The sequence below is a fragment of the Aspergillus stella-maris genome (assembly GCF_047715825.1).
Source record: "Aspergillus stella-maris strain CBS 113639 unplaced genomic scaffold BDV14scaffold_51, whole genome shotgun sequence".
Classification (NCBI taxonomy): Eukaryota; Fungi; Ascomycota; class Eurotiomycetes; order Eurotiales; family Aspergillaceae; genus Aspergillus; species Aspergillus stella-maris.
Window position 1 is genome coordinate 27,048 of NW_027396845.1, and position 13,121 is coordinate 40,168.

The 13,121-nt window shown below is 50.4% G+C and overlaps 7 protein-coding genes across 7 annotated transcripts; 2 read left to right on the plus strand and 5 right to left on the minus strand.

Annotated features, from left to right (window-relative positions):
- Nucleotides 1-137: 137 nt before the first annotated feature.
- Nucleotides 138-998, minus strand: BDV14DRAFT_202757 (putative short-chain dehydrogenase/oxidoreductase; the record flags this gene model as incomplete). The annotated part of the gene is made up of 1 exon (XM_073774116.1): nt 138-998. The coding sequence occupies one exon, from the start codon at nt 996-998 to the stop codon at nt 138-140; it is 861 nt and encodes a 286-aa protein (XP_073625386.1).
- A 392-nt stretch (nt 999-1,390) lies between these two features.
- On the minus strand, nt 1,391-2,808 carry BDV14DRAFT_178297 (zinc-binding alcohol dehydrogenase family protein). Its single transcript, XM_073769555.1, has one exon. It carries the CDS (start codon nt 2,506-2,508, stop codon nt 1,462-1,464), a length of 1,047 nt encoding a protein of 348 aa, XP_073625387.1. The 5' UTR covers nt 2,509-2,808; the 3' UTR covers nt 1,391-1,461.
- Nucleotides 2,809-4,048: 1,240 nt separating this feature from the next.
- Nucleotides 4,049-5,258, plus strand: BDV14DRAFT_202759 (uncharacterized protein; the record flags this gene model as incomplete). The annotated part of the gene is made up of 5 exons (XM_073774117.1): nt 4,049-4,229; nt 4,290-4,536; nt 4,610-4,728; nt 4,794-5,040; nt 5,132-5,258. The coding sequence occupies 5 exons, from the start codon at nt 4,049-4,051 to the stop codon at nt 5,256-5,258; spliced, it is 921 nt and encodes a 306-aa protein (XP_073625388.1).
- Nucleotides 5,259-5,810: 552 nt separating this feature from the next.
- BDV14DRAFT_202760 (uncharacterized protein) lies at nt 5,811-6,800 on the minus strand (the record flags this gene model as incomplete). The annotated part of the gene is made up of 1 exon (XM_073774118.1): nt 5,811-6,800. One exon carries the CDS (start codon nt 6,798-6,800, stop codon nt 5,811-5,813), a length of 990 nt encoding a protein of 329 aa, XP_073625389.1.
- Nucleotides 6,801-7,586: 786 nt separating this feature from the next.
- On the minus strand, nt 7,587-9,017 carry BDV14DRAFT_202761 (uncharacterized protein; the record flags this gene model as incomplete). Its single annotated transcript, XM_073774119.1, has 1 exon — nt 7,587-9,017. One exon carries the CDS (start codon nt 9,015-9,017, stop codon nt 7,587-7,589), a length of 1,431 nt encoding a protein of 476 aa, XP_073625390.1.
- Nucleotides 9,018-9,446: 429 nt separating this feature from the next.
- Nucleotides 9,447-11,001, plus strand: BDV14DRAFT_210584 (pectin lyase fold/virulence factor; the record flags this gene model as incomplete). The annotated part of the gene is made up of 4 exons (XM_073775931.1): nt 9,447-9,795; nt 9,861-10,046; nt 10,118-10,298; nt 10,376-11,001. The coding sequence occupies exons 1-4, from the start codon at nt 9,526-9,528 to the stop codon at nt 10,999-11,001; spliced, it is 1,263 nt and encodes a 420-aa protein (XP_073625391.1). The 5' UTR covers nt 9,447-9,525.
- A 91-nt stretch (nt 11,002-11,092) lies between these two features.
- On the minus strand, nt 11,093-12,472 carry BDV14DRAFT_106111 (formate/nitrite transporter family protein). Its single transcript, XM_073765585.1, has 3 exons — nt 11,972-12,472; nt 11,797-11,917; nt 11,093-11,742 (listed from the first exon to the last, which is right to left on the minus strand). The coding sequence occupies exons 1-3, from the start codon at nt 12,254-12,256 to the stop codon at nt 11,207-11,209; spliced, it is 942 nt and encodes a 313-aa protein (XP_073625392.1). The 5' UTR covers nt 12,257-12,472; the 3' UTR covers nt 11,093-11,206.
- Between the last annotated feature and the right edge of the window lie 649 nt (nt 12,473-13,121).

Here is a 13,121-nt window from a genome sequence, read left to right on the forward strand (position 1 = left end):
TCTAGTTTGGCCACACTCAAAATCAAGGTTCGATATTTATATTGACTTTGATAAAGTACGAAATCATGGCTTTACTATGCGCGCCACTCCCTACGTCACATTTTCAAGAATGCTAAAACCCTAAGATTTCAAACTAACTACCGCAAAAACTGCTTAATCAACCCGGACAACATTTTCGTCATCTCCTCATAAAGCCCCTGCCTCTTCGGCTCAAACGCATTAAAAATCTCCTTCGCAGAGCCAACAGCAATCTGCTCCTCATCATTTTCAAGCGCGCCCCAAACCTCCCCAATAAACTCATCCAGCGGCATCCCAATCAAATGCCCATCCTTAAGATCAGGCTGGTGCTTCGTGTCATGCAGCTCGGTCTGCACAGCAGGCGGGTAGATCTCCTTAACCTTGACATGACCAGGTCCATCTGCAACTTGCGTCCGGAGCGCAAGGATAAAGTGGTGCAGGGCGGCCTTGGACGCGCCGTAGTTGGGGCAGCGCATCATGGGGACGAGGGCCATTTGCGAAGTTGTGTATATGAGGGAGGTTTCCTTTTTCTGGGATTGCAGGTGAGGAAGGAATGCGTGCGTTAGGTATACGGCGGCCGTGTAGTTTGTGACTAGCTCCAGATCGAAAATGGAGAGGTCGACTGTTTCGGGCTCGGAGAAGTCGAAGGGGCGCTGGATGCCGGAGTTGATGAAGATGCAGTCGATGTCGGGGTTTTCCTTCAGCACTTCTGAGGCGAAGTGGGGGATCTGAGTAGAGTTTAGTCTATGTTTCTCTCTGAATATGTCATTGGGAATGGCTACCTGGTCGACCTTGGTCACGTCAAAGACCTTGCTCTTCACCTTGTCACTGCCATGTTCGCGGAGGAACTCCTGGAGGTTCTCCTCGCGACGACCGGAGATTACGAGCGGGGTATTGGCTTTGACGACCTTAGTCGCAAGGGCCCTGCCAATGCCAGAGGTGGCGCCGATGATGAGGACCTTGTTGTAGCTAAACGGCATGGTGAACAGGGTAAAATATCGTGGTTGTCTGAGGTGAGAAAAGAGCTACGATAACGATGCAATCTTCGGCGCTTATATACCAACGCTTCTGCCAATTTTTCACCTGGAATGATTAGAAATGTTAGTTTCTGTGCTGTCTGTCTCGGTATACCTGCAGGAAGATTCGATGCGGAGTCTATTCCTCTTTCGGACGTGGGGGGTCCCAACCTTATTGATTCATGGATATACGTCACCATGAGTTTGCGGCGACGGCGGCGAATATTCTAGCTGCTGGACCCTGGTCTTAGTACTCACTTTTTCTCTATAGTATTATTTAGCTCTATTGTATTTCAAGGTCAAACGTTTGTGGTTACAGCGCATTGACAAGCTCACTCGCAATTATAGACGGAAAACTCTTCAATAGGTTCATAGCATTCTAGCTCTCATCTTTAATCTATACTGTATACTCTGTATATATGCCCATCTAAGGAGTATCCGCAACATTATAAACCAGCTTCTCACCACTAACCTTATCCTCCTTAAGCAGCTGCAACCCCTCCAAAACACCCTTCAGGCCATCCTTCCCAACATTCGGCTTGTGAACCTTCACCTTGCCCTCGCCCAACAATTTCTCCGCAATAACCGCAAACTTCTCGGAGAACTCCTTGTCCTCAGGCTTAGCAGGCCAATGCGTCTCGCCAAAGTCAAACGCCTCGCCGACGCAAGTGTAACCCAGTGTCCAGCGGTCGTTGACGTTCTCGCGCTCGACCCCAATGGCCAGAAGAGCGGTATACTCGCCGCCCTTGGTCGAGATGGCATTGTCGCAGAATTCAGCACTAGCCTTGAGCGAGATAGTGTCGATGACGAGTTTCAAGTTGTCGTTGGTGTATTCGCGGATTTTAGCGGCTGCTTCTGGGTCCTTGTAGTCGAAGACCTCGTCCGCACCGAGACTCTTCACGAGATCAAAGTTGTGCGGTGAGCAAGTCGTGAGAACCTTATAGCCGCTCAACTTGGCAAATTGAATAGCGAGGGTACCCGTAGCCGTCGAACCACCGTAGATCAAAATCGTCTCAGGGGTCTTGGTAGGCTCAGTCGGCAGCGCAAGCTTCAAACTTTGATAAAGCGACTGTCCAACAGTCATGATACCGACTCCAAGCGTAGAAGCTTCCTCAAAGGTGAGATTATCGGGGATACGCATCTGCACGTCGCCCTTGGCAACAATGTACTCCGCGAACGCGCCGTCCTCGGGCTGCACGGCGTTACTACCATGCACGAAGCCGCAGACGCGATCGCCCTTCTTGAAGGACTTCTTGACGGCGGGACCGACTTCTTCCACGACACCGGCGTAGTCGCAGCCCACGAGCACGCCGGGGGGGGCGATATACTCAATATGCTTCCAATCTGTGGGATTGAGAGCCACGCTGACTGTTTTGATGAGGATGTAGTCATCGCGGAGTGTTGGGAGGGGACGGTCAGTGACGAAGCCGCCCTGTTTCGGCTCGGTGATGATGACGGCTTTTTGGGTGGTCATTTTGGTTGTTTCGTTGCGTTGGTTTGTGTGTATTTGGTATAACTTCTTGTCGAGCAAATGGTATAGGTATATATACTCTCTCACCCTGAGAACAAAGCAAGTTATACGTAATCGAACCGCAAATATGACAAATGTACTCTTTTTGAAGTTGTTGAGACGCCTCAAAATTCCTCGGCAAGCTGTGGATTACAAATGCCGGTGGGGAGTCTCGTTGTGCTTCCCGTCGCAGCCGGAGCGGAGCCTAAACCATGAATGGAATTGGCAACTGGTAAACCTTTGGTAGCTGCTCGATATTCGAAGATGCTGCGATCCAAGCGTATAGTTGTTTAGCTGGTCCCTCGCTCGGCCCCGGCCTTATACGGCGTATGCATTTGGGAAGGACCCGATGATGCCGCTCGTCTCTGCTCAATTACGTCATCGTGATCGTCGATCCAGGCTCTGGATGTTTTAGCCTCACCTAAATTTATTGTTCAGTGATCAGAAATCAAAAATTGACCCCGGAAACTTACGGCGTAGCTTTCCTCCGCACCCTGGTCTCCCCATATTCTTAGGGTTGGCCAAACCACGTGGTCAGCCTAAGTATGATTTCAACTTGCTCTTGGTGTTGGATTACCAAGGATTACTAACAGTCGCTGTGGCAGAGTAAATATATATGGGAGCCAACCCCAGGATGTGCACGCAACAATCGAATATTTATCCTCAAGTGGTCGTTCTCGAAGCGATGGTGCGAAACTGTGGGCAAGGACCGTTTCCTTGGAGAGCGGGACAGCGTAGGCTCGAGTTCTTTTTAAGACCATGTTCGTAGATTGAGACGCACTTTTCTCCTGGATTGATGGTATGCAAAGAGTGTCCTGGTGGCATGAACATTCTCACAGGAGTCAACAAAATATTTTGGTAGAAGAAAGCCCACCCACCATTTTCTTAGGCCACGACTAAAAATAAATTAACAACTCCATTACCAAGAAGTGCAGTTTCCGCATAAAAAACAGACCATTGGGCCCTCAACCTCATCAAGAAACCCAGCACCTGACATTTGGGGTCCAAATCCAAGCCCCGTTAAAGTGGGCCATTGTTGACTGCGGCCGAAGCCAGGGGCCACCATCGCAAGCCGCGCCTCCACGAGATAACAAGCAAAGTTTACACCAAATCTTGATCAGAAACATTGTTATTGATAGGTAACAAGAATCTGAGAGAGTATACAATGATAGTTGTACAGATTCTGCAGCGGACCAAAAGCCCGCCATCCCTACCTCTCCACCTCCCTTGAGAGTCTTAACAGGCCCGCTGGGGCTGTACCTGCATGCCAAGCACACCAAACCCCGAGGCTGAGTTAAGGCTGTTTTTGCAAAGCCTGATATGAGAGCCATCATTGGCCGCTGTCAAATTTAAGAATCCTTCAGGTTACAAGTAGCGCCGCCCCAGCTGGGCTGAGGAATGGGAAATTTGATCGTGGATGGGGTATAAGATAACATGATAGCCGTCTTGTTCTGCTAGATTTTGCACCTCATTTTCTAACGCTCATTCACTCTCCTCCACCAAAATGCCCTCTCTCTTCTCCCTCGGGGCGTTCTCGCTCCTCGCCGCAAGCTTCCTCCCTGGGGCCCACGCGCAACTCAACAAAACGATCATGGATCCCGCCGTCCCATTCGATCAAATGGATACACACCTCTACGCGAACCTTCCTCCTACGGCTGCGACATGGGAAGAGTGGGAATACGGATGTACACATACCCCTCCTTCTTCCCATTTTCAAAGTCATCTCTAACAGAAACGAAACACAGGGCTCCCAGCACGCTGCCACGACGTCGCCGAAGCAGAAGGGCACAGCCCCGAAGACATGACAGTGTACAACGTGACATACTCAGACTGCGACCGGCCATGGATCATGTGTCGCCATAAAGATGCGCCTATGAGTTTGGATAATCTCATTGATAATTTCGGACGGTTGCCTGTGCGCATGAGGAACTTGGTCAGGACGCAGCTGGCTTTCCCTGAGCGTAGTGAGGGGTCGCTGCTGGCTTATACTTAGTATGGACTCTTCCCTTTCTTTCACTTCACTCCCTTGGATGTAGAGTACGGCGCTGACAATTGTATGCTGCAGCACCGACCTCGGCGACATAGTCTACACAGGCGACATGTACGCGTACATCCGCTTCTGGATCCACGAAGTCGGGCACATCCGCGACGCACAGGTTGACCCCTCTGCTGGGGATTACTCTGGTACGTTTCCACCTCCACGACAAAGCGAACCTTGACTATAAAAATAGGCTAACCCACTATTCCAGCCACCACGGAATGGCTAGACGAATACAACAAAGACGCCTTCATCTGCGACGCCTACGCACAAACCAACGCCGCCGAGAACTTCGCGCAGGAAGTCGTGGTGGCCGAATACGACTCTATTGTCCCCGGCGGAATCGCCTCGCTTGTACCCAACCACCAGGATATAATCCATCAGTATACGGCTATTGAAACGCTTATGGGCGACGAGCTTTATCAAGGGGGTGTTTGTGAGAGGTTGTTTGAGGATGAGTATGCCTTCCCTTCCCATTTCTTTCCTTCCGACCCCTCTCTTTTCCATGTGCCATGGCTGGGAGTATTTGCTAATGAAGCGTCCTTGCAGTCGTCTTGTCTGTGTTGGTCCTGATGCGGGGTGCGTGAGTGCGAGGGAGTATCTTGTTGAGAGGGAGGAAAGGATGAGGAAGAGGGCGACGGAGAAGGAGCCGAGGGTTTGCGAGTTTGAGGTTTAATTTGGGGTCGGTCGCATTTTACGGTACTGGGCAGGTATGGTGGTGCTTTGGGGTTACCTAGGTGTGGTATTGCGGGATTGGTGCCACGTTCTTGTATACGGTCCCACGGCGGGGGCAGGCGCTGTGGTGTTTCAATGCTTTGGGCTATACGGTGCATTTATTCTCTCAAGCTCTGAATTCTTCCTCCCTCTTTTGTAGCCTGCCCTGGTATTGGCGTTTGGGAGTCATGGGGGATAACTAGACTCCCAAGGAAAGGCACCAGCTAGGGCTCGAGCCGGTCACGCGTTCCAGTATGAAGCACAACTTTGAATGGGGGTCGAAAGAAACAACGTTCCTATGGTTAGGAGCAGGGTATCTTGTCTTTTAGATAATGGAGGCATGTATTATATTACTATAATGTTAGTACAAGCTGGAACTTGAAATCTTGGCCTGTTGGTGAGAATCCGATCTCCGAGGTTGTGTACAAGCAGTAACGTTATATATTAACATGTTCATGTTGCTAGAAAATATAGAAAGCAAAGCCAACCGCTATACCCAAATCCAAATAACCAATCACCTCCCAACATCAACCTCAAACTTCCTCCCCTCAGAGACAATACTCCTATCATGCAACCCCTGAAAAATACTCTCACTCGGCGTATAAGAATCCATAAACCCCCTCATAATCTTTCTATACTTCTCCCCCCTTAAATACAACCAATTGCGTTTCGTAATAGCACCCTCATCAAACCCCGGGTACTCGCGACCACAAGCAGGAGCCGCATAAACGCGACGGTCTGCGCGAACCACCTCCCTCGTCAGACGCTGCCAGTTGGGGTCGTTGATGTCGAGGCCGGCCCCGAGGTTGAGGTACTTTGTGACTATTAGTGCTTTCCCGTCTTCTCCGCAGTCGCGGAGGATATACTGGTCGTCTACACCGCAGATTATGCATGTGAATGGGTGGTTGTATTTTGTCCCGCTGTTGGTTGTGGCTGGTGTTGGCTGGGATCCTGGAGATAGGGCAAGACTCGGCCATGCACCGTCGCTGTCCTCTGGGAACTGCCCAAGGTCTGGAATGCTGTGCCCGCAGAGCGCAAACGGTAGCCTTTTCAATGTTTCATCTCTCAGATGCCATAGAATATCGCTCGCCCGGGTAATCTTCGGGAAGAGTCTCCACTGTTGTACCTGCAGGACTAAGCTCGGTGGAGTATTCTTTCTCGTGCAGACGCGCGCTTCAACTGACAACAATGTTGTAATATGGTGTATCGTGCGTGCCTTGCCAGAAATTTCCAACCAGGCCAAGGACTCGGGTGTAATTCCGCGGCGAGAACCGGAGTAGTAGCTCTTCATAACGAGTAGCGCGTGCACGAAGTAAAAATTATACCGAGACCTCTCGAGCTTAGTCGGGTCGAAGAAGGCCTGAAGAGGCGATATTTCGCGTTTTGTCCAGGGATCCGGTGTTGTGATATCGTGGCATTTCAGAACATGCTGGTAGTCGAATCTTGGTGGGAGTTCGACGTCTGATTCTGGATGTGCCTTTGCGCATTTGGGACAGCAGAACATTTTGGGTATGTCTTTGTAGACTCTTGGTAGGGCGGTGACGCTTATTGCTTTATTTCTTTCGGATGAGAGCGGGATTTTTAGGGAGTCGAGCAGGGTATGGCTGCAGAGGCTTAAGCAGATGATGTCTGGCTGCTCGAGGAAATCTGTGATGCATAGAAGCATCTCCAGGGGAAGGAGTTTGAGGGCAGATAGCGGTTTAGCAGGATCCCGGGTTCCTTCCTTGCGACGGCGCAGTAAATTAGACCCCAGTCGGCTTGGTCTAGGCATTGTTATTGTGTTGTCTTTTTTGGTTAAGATAAGCGTCGGAATGAGGGGGATGAATAAATTGAGGTGATGGTGGGATGAAGTGGTGATTTCAATTCTGGTTTTGCCCATGGCGGGCTCATGCTACTGTCGCAATGCATGTGTATAATCAATTATAGACTATGAAAGATAGAAGAATGCATCTAACAATGGAACCTCGAAAGAACTCTGAGGTAAAACACAGTACGCTGACAGCCGCGGCCAGCTTTATCGATCATAACAATGAAAGTCATTGTGTGTCGTCTCATATTTTTGACAGGACGGCAGGACTCTTTGCGGCTTCCTATACTGAAAGCAGCTTGTTTTAAAATAGCGTCGGGTCTCATAGTTCTTTTCTCCGGTGACAATGCATTGATACTCAATCATCAACAGTCTCATGACTGTTTCTAAGGCTCGGCTATCATAGTAACTACCCAAAAAGTTCACATCAATTAACAGTGGCATTCAATCTTGCAGCTCCAAAGGCAAACTCCGAATTGATATCTAAGAGAAACTCCGGTCTTCATCCACATCACCCTCCTCACGCGCCACCATCGCCAATCGCCTCGCAATGAGAGCCACATCAGCAGCACAGCGCCAAACTTCCAAATTACGACCATACCAAACCCCCTGCCTATCCGTCATAAAAAAGTAGACACCGGCCTCAGATACAAAATTAGGGCGGTCCAAGACAATTGCAAAGACGCGGTATGGGAAGTCCAGCTGTTGCCTTGGAGCGAAGACTGAGTCTTTGCGGTCCTGCGGCGAGACGCGGTATGTTGCGGTTGGTTCACCCTTCCACGGTGCCGGGGAGAATGTTTGAAGTGCCCCGATCGCGATCTTGTTGCTGTGTTCGCCGAAGGCTTTGGTCTGGGCGGGGAGAATAGCAGCCCAGCTGTCTGTTTCTGGGATGCAGAACTTGAAGGTTATGCTTTTAGATGGTGGGAGGTGCGGCACTAGAGCGGCGGTGAATAGGCGGGCTGTGCTCTGTAGGAGGTCTAATGCTGTAGCCATCGGGAGGTGGCTTAAAAAGGATGCGTGAATTGGGTATTGGATATCTGACTCTGATTGTGCTCCTTCAGGAGTATTGGTGATTGTTAAAGTGTTGGCATCGTGAGACACTCGGAAGGCTGGAGGGAGTTGATAGGACCCAGCAGCAAGGTCATGTTGCAAACGAAGACGTGTCCCCTGCTCTGAAAGAGGGCCGGAGGAGGAAGGTTCCCCCTCATCCACGTCTAGTGCGAACTCGAGAAAATCAACCCCTCGCGACAAGTCTGTTGCACCCCAGAACATTGACGTATAGACTGTGTCAGACACAGACCCTCTTTCATGCTCGATGGAAAGCTCAAACGCTTCTGGATAGCGCATTCTACCACGCCGGCCTTGGACAGTGGACCGCTTACACTGCAACCTATCAACCTCTGCGCGCGTTGCAGAGAAAGAGCGGTTGAACCAAACCACAAGAGGCCCTTCTGCGCCGCCATCGGTATACCGTGACTCATCCTGGTCATAGCCGAAACGATAACTTTGGGAGCGCAACAGAACACAGCAACCCATGGGGTGCTCATATCCTCTGTGCAGGAACTGCGGGATCAGAGGTGGTGGGTTAGGCTCCCCCGCCCGGTGTTGTTGCTTTCGATAGGCAATTTCCCGGCGATTATGATTAATACAAGCATAAGCGTTGGGAGGAAGATATGAATAGAATTCAAATAGGGGTAGCCTTTCAACGTCATACCGGGACCCAATGAGGTACTCGCGCAGCTGTGTATGGTCTTCATCTAGGGGAAACAAGCTGTAGACCTGTATGGGGACCAGAAAGCAACCCTCGGGCTCATAGCCAGACTCGATAGACTGCTCAAGGACAACCTGATAACCGAGATGGTCAGTGTATTTTTTTACTGGTCGCCACTCAGGCACAGAGTCGGTATCGGACATTTTGAAGGAGTACCTGTGCAGTATGGTAAGGAAGAAGACGGGGCGGGGCGCGGGGGGCGGCGCAAGTTGCCAAGCTAGATTAGGTATCTAACCTTATGATCAAGGCATTAAATGCAATTGTATAAAGTTAGAGCACAACCCAAGTTGCCTCAAGCCATTGTCCACCATCCAAGCTCGTATTCTGATTACAACAACCAAGACGGCGCTCAAAACGCGATACCAGTCACTGCCAGTCTGCAAAGTTCGCTCATGAATCTTCGGGCTTATCTACGCCGAACACCATACCAACGCGGGGGATCTACAAATAGGCGGAATTATCTACATCGGGAGAATTATCACAGGTGGAAGATAGAACGTTCATCTTGGTACACTGGGTATTGACGCTGATGGAAGTAATTAGAGAGGTATGAAATCGCTCGTGGGCTCTCCGTTATAAGGGAAGAATACCCTAGTTCTTTTCTTTCATTCAACCCACGGACTAAGGGCCCAAGGTCAAGCACCGAGCAGAATGCGTTCGCCCACCTTCTTGACCATTCTCTCCCTCGCAGCAGCTGCCCTGTCCATCCCATCTTCGCCGAGTCCCAGCTCCCACCAGAAAACATGCACTGTCCACCCCATTGGCTCGAAGCAAGATGACGTCCCCAACATCCTCTCCGCATTTACATCCTGCAACCACGGCGGAAAGGTCATATTCCCCGAGAGCTCAACATACTGGATCGCATCGCGGCTGAATCCACGGATTTACGACGTCGATATCGAGTGGAGAGGGACATGGCTGGTACGTATATCCTGCCCCTCGCTATTCCTCGGACCCTAAGATGGATGGTTAACATGAGCGTGCAGTTCTCCGACGACCTCACCTACTGGCGGAATAACTCCTACCCCATTGAGTTTCAGAACCATGCAGCGGGATTCATTCTTTCTGGTGCTGGGATCCGAATCGATGGGCATGGTACAGGGAGTATCAATGGGAATGGAGACTTGTGGTATATGGATGAGGCTGGGACGACGCGTCCTGGACGGCCGATGGTACGATTCTCTTTTCTCTCCTCTACCGTACTTGCGGAAAGCTTCCTGTTGAATGCCAACGTCTTCCGCAGCCTTTCGTCCTCTGCAACATCTCAGAGACCCGCGTCTCAAACTTCGCAGTCGAACAGCCGCAGCTCTGGTCCATCAACATCATGAACGGGACAAATATGGCGTTTGAAAACATAACTGTTTCCGTGAACGCGACACAGGCGCCCGAGGGCGAAAACTGGGCTCAGAATACGGATGGGTTCGGTAAGCCCATTACCTACCCCCCTTCCCGACTCATCTACAACCTCGACAATGATATGATACTGAAGATTGTAAAATAGACACAATGGACGCCCACTCCATAACCCTCAAGAACTTCACATTCACTGGCGGCGACGACTGCATCGCCATAAAACCTCGCTCATACAATATCCACGCTTCGGACATAACCTGCAACGGCGGGAACGGGATCGCGATAGGGAGTCTAGGGCAGTACCTGGAAGATTCATCTGTTGAAAACATTCTAATGGAGAACGCGAAAACTCTCTCTACAAAATTCGGGACTTATATCAAGACGTGGATGGGCCATCTCGTTGACCAGGGCGATAGTTATGAGTCTGCGGGGGAGCCTAGGGGTGGTGGGTGGGGTGGTGTGAGGAATATTACATTTCGGGACTTCGATGTTACTGGGTCGAACAGGGCTGTTGTTATTACGCAGGATAATGGGGATGATGAGGAGGGGAACTTTGAGGGGACGAGTTTGATGGAAGTTTCGGATGTCAGGTTTGAGGAGTATAAGGGGGTTTTGGAAACGAAGAATGAGCTTACGGTTAGTTGTAGTCGTGTGCATCCTTGTTTTGGGATTGAGTTTGTGGATTGGGAAGTTACGGGGGTTGATGGGGAGGAGACCATTGGGGACTGTAGGTGGGTTGCTGAGGGGGGTGTGCAGGGGTTGGAGGGGTGTTAAATTGAATTCTTTGCTCTTGCCTGACTCGGGATCTGAGAAGGGACGTACTCCGCACAATGCATTAGTATAAGAATTATATTCAATTATATTAGGTAGTGTATATGGTATCATGTTGTGCAAGTGTAGTGGGTATAACAATCGTGCAGTATATATCATCTTCCTCAGTCCCTCATCAACCTCCCCCACCCCTTCAAGATCCTCTCAATCAACCTCCAATCTTAGCAGTCTCACCACCAGGAAGAACCCCAGCAGCAGCCTCAACATCATCCTGGCGCGGTGTAACAGTACCCTCACTGCTCTCCTTCGGCAACCCAGTTCCCCTCCTCAACCCAGTCAACGTAACCGGGTTCTGCTGAAGGAGGTACATGTACCAGTAGTAAGTACCAACAAACAACCCACCACCAACAATGTTCCCCAACAGCGTCGGAATAATACCCTTCCAGATATACAATCCAATTGAAATCCCCGGCGCCTCAAGCCAGATCGCCATCGGGATAAAAGTCATGTTTGCAACGACGTGGTCGAAACCGAGCGAGACGAAGGCGTAGATGGGGAGCCAGATGCCGATGATTTTCGACGCCATATCACGGCCCTGAAGCGCGAGGAAGCACGCAAGGCAGACGAGCCAGTTGCAGCCGATACCGCGGAGGAAGATGCTGTGGAATTCGGGGGTGACTTGTTTCTTTGTGGCGAAGGAGATTACGGCGCTGCGGAAGGGGTCGGCGGAGAAGACTTCACCGTCTGCGGTTGTTAGTACTGAGACTTGATGTTTGGAAGATGGGAAGAGGGACTTACAGCCGAAGATCAGAGAAACGACCATCAGGGAGCCCGCAAGGTTTCCCCAGAAGGTAATGACCCAGTGCGTGAGCATCTTGTACCAGGATAGTTGACGTTGGAGAGTTGCGACGGTGGTAAACTACGTACGTTAGTCAAATTGAGATCATAATATTACTTCAGTTGATAGACATACCATGAAAGAACCAGTACACAGGTCAGCCCCGGTAAGAATAATCAAAGCCAAACCATAAGGGAAGACCAAGGCAGAGATGGTCCGAATCAACCCAGCAGCATTCTCCTGAAACCAAGGACTGGCATTCGTGCTGAGAACCGTCCCGCAAGCCAAAGCCAAGATTGCGCCCGCAGAGACGGAGCTGAGAAAGACCTTGTCCAGGCGCATATTACCCTTGACGACGCCAGCGCGCGAGACAAATTCGGTCACCTCGATGGGCGTGTACGCATCGATGGAGGGAGCCATTTTGCTTGTTTACTGACTTGCTCGGCAGTGGCTTGCAAGGCTTGCAGTGTGCAGTGAGGATTGAAGGATCGAGCAGGAGATGATGACGACGGGAGAGTGAATAGCAAGCCCTTATAAGATCCCCCATACCCTGCATAGCTCCGCATTGACCAATTAGCATTGAATGTTCCTTATCTGGACCGTCCATGCAGTTCCGAACATCATTGTTGGTCACTGCGCGGTATTGAAGCTAAAGTAAGCCCCGGGGACGAATAACAGGGACCCTGACCCCCGGAATCCAATTCCAGTCGACTCCGGATTTGAGCATTTGGGCTGAAGGAATGCTTGCTTATCGCGTGTCCGCGGAGAAAGGAATGCGAATTGGTAATGGGGCTGATAAGGGAGATAAACCCTAGTCAGCGTCTGGACCCACTGATCCTCTCGATCGGAATTGTATACACAATATCAAGGCAGATCAGCTTGGATATGCTTCACATGCTGTTCAATCACGGTGATCTCTTCTATTTTGGACTACTTGCTCGCTGCAATGACCCATTTTTGCGCCGTAGCCGCTGCTTATCTGCTGCATTCCTGCTTGTGTAAAGCTTGTCGATGAGAAGCTTTCCATCACCCCGATAGGCAAGCTGAGGAATACGAGGCTTGCTATGGTTCAGGAATGATAGCGTTGCGGAGTGCAGGGAGGCCAGATTGCTGCCCAATCCATGTGTTGGCTTGACTGTACATAGTATTCGATGCATCTATTCAGAGTTATTTCCCTCAGAATCTAGGTAACAGCTAGCAACGTCTGCATATATATTCGAGTGCGCATGAGACTGGACTACCATGTGAGGACAAGGGGTAGAAACAAACTTGTTACTTTATAGAT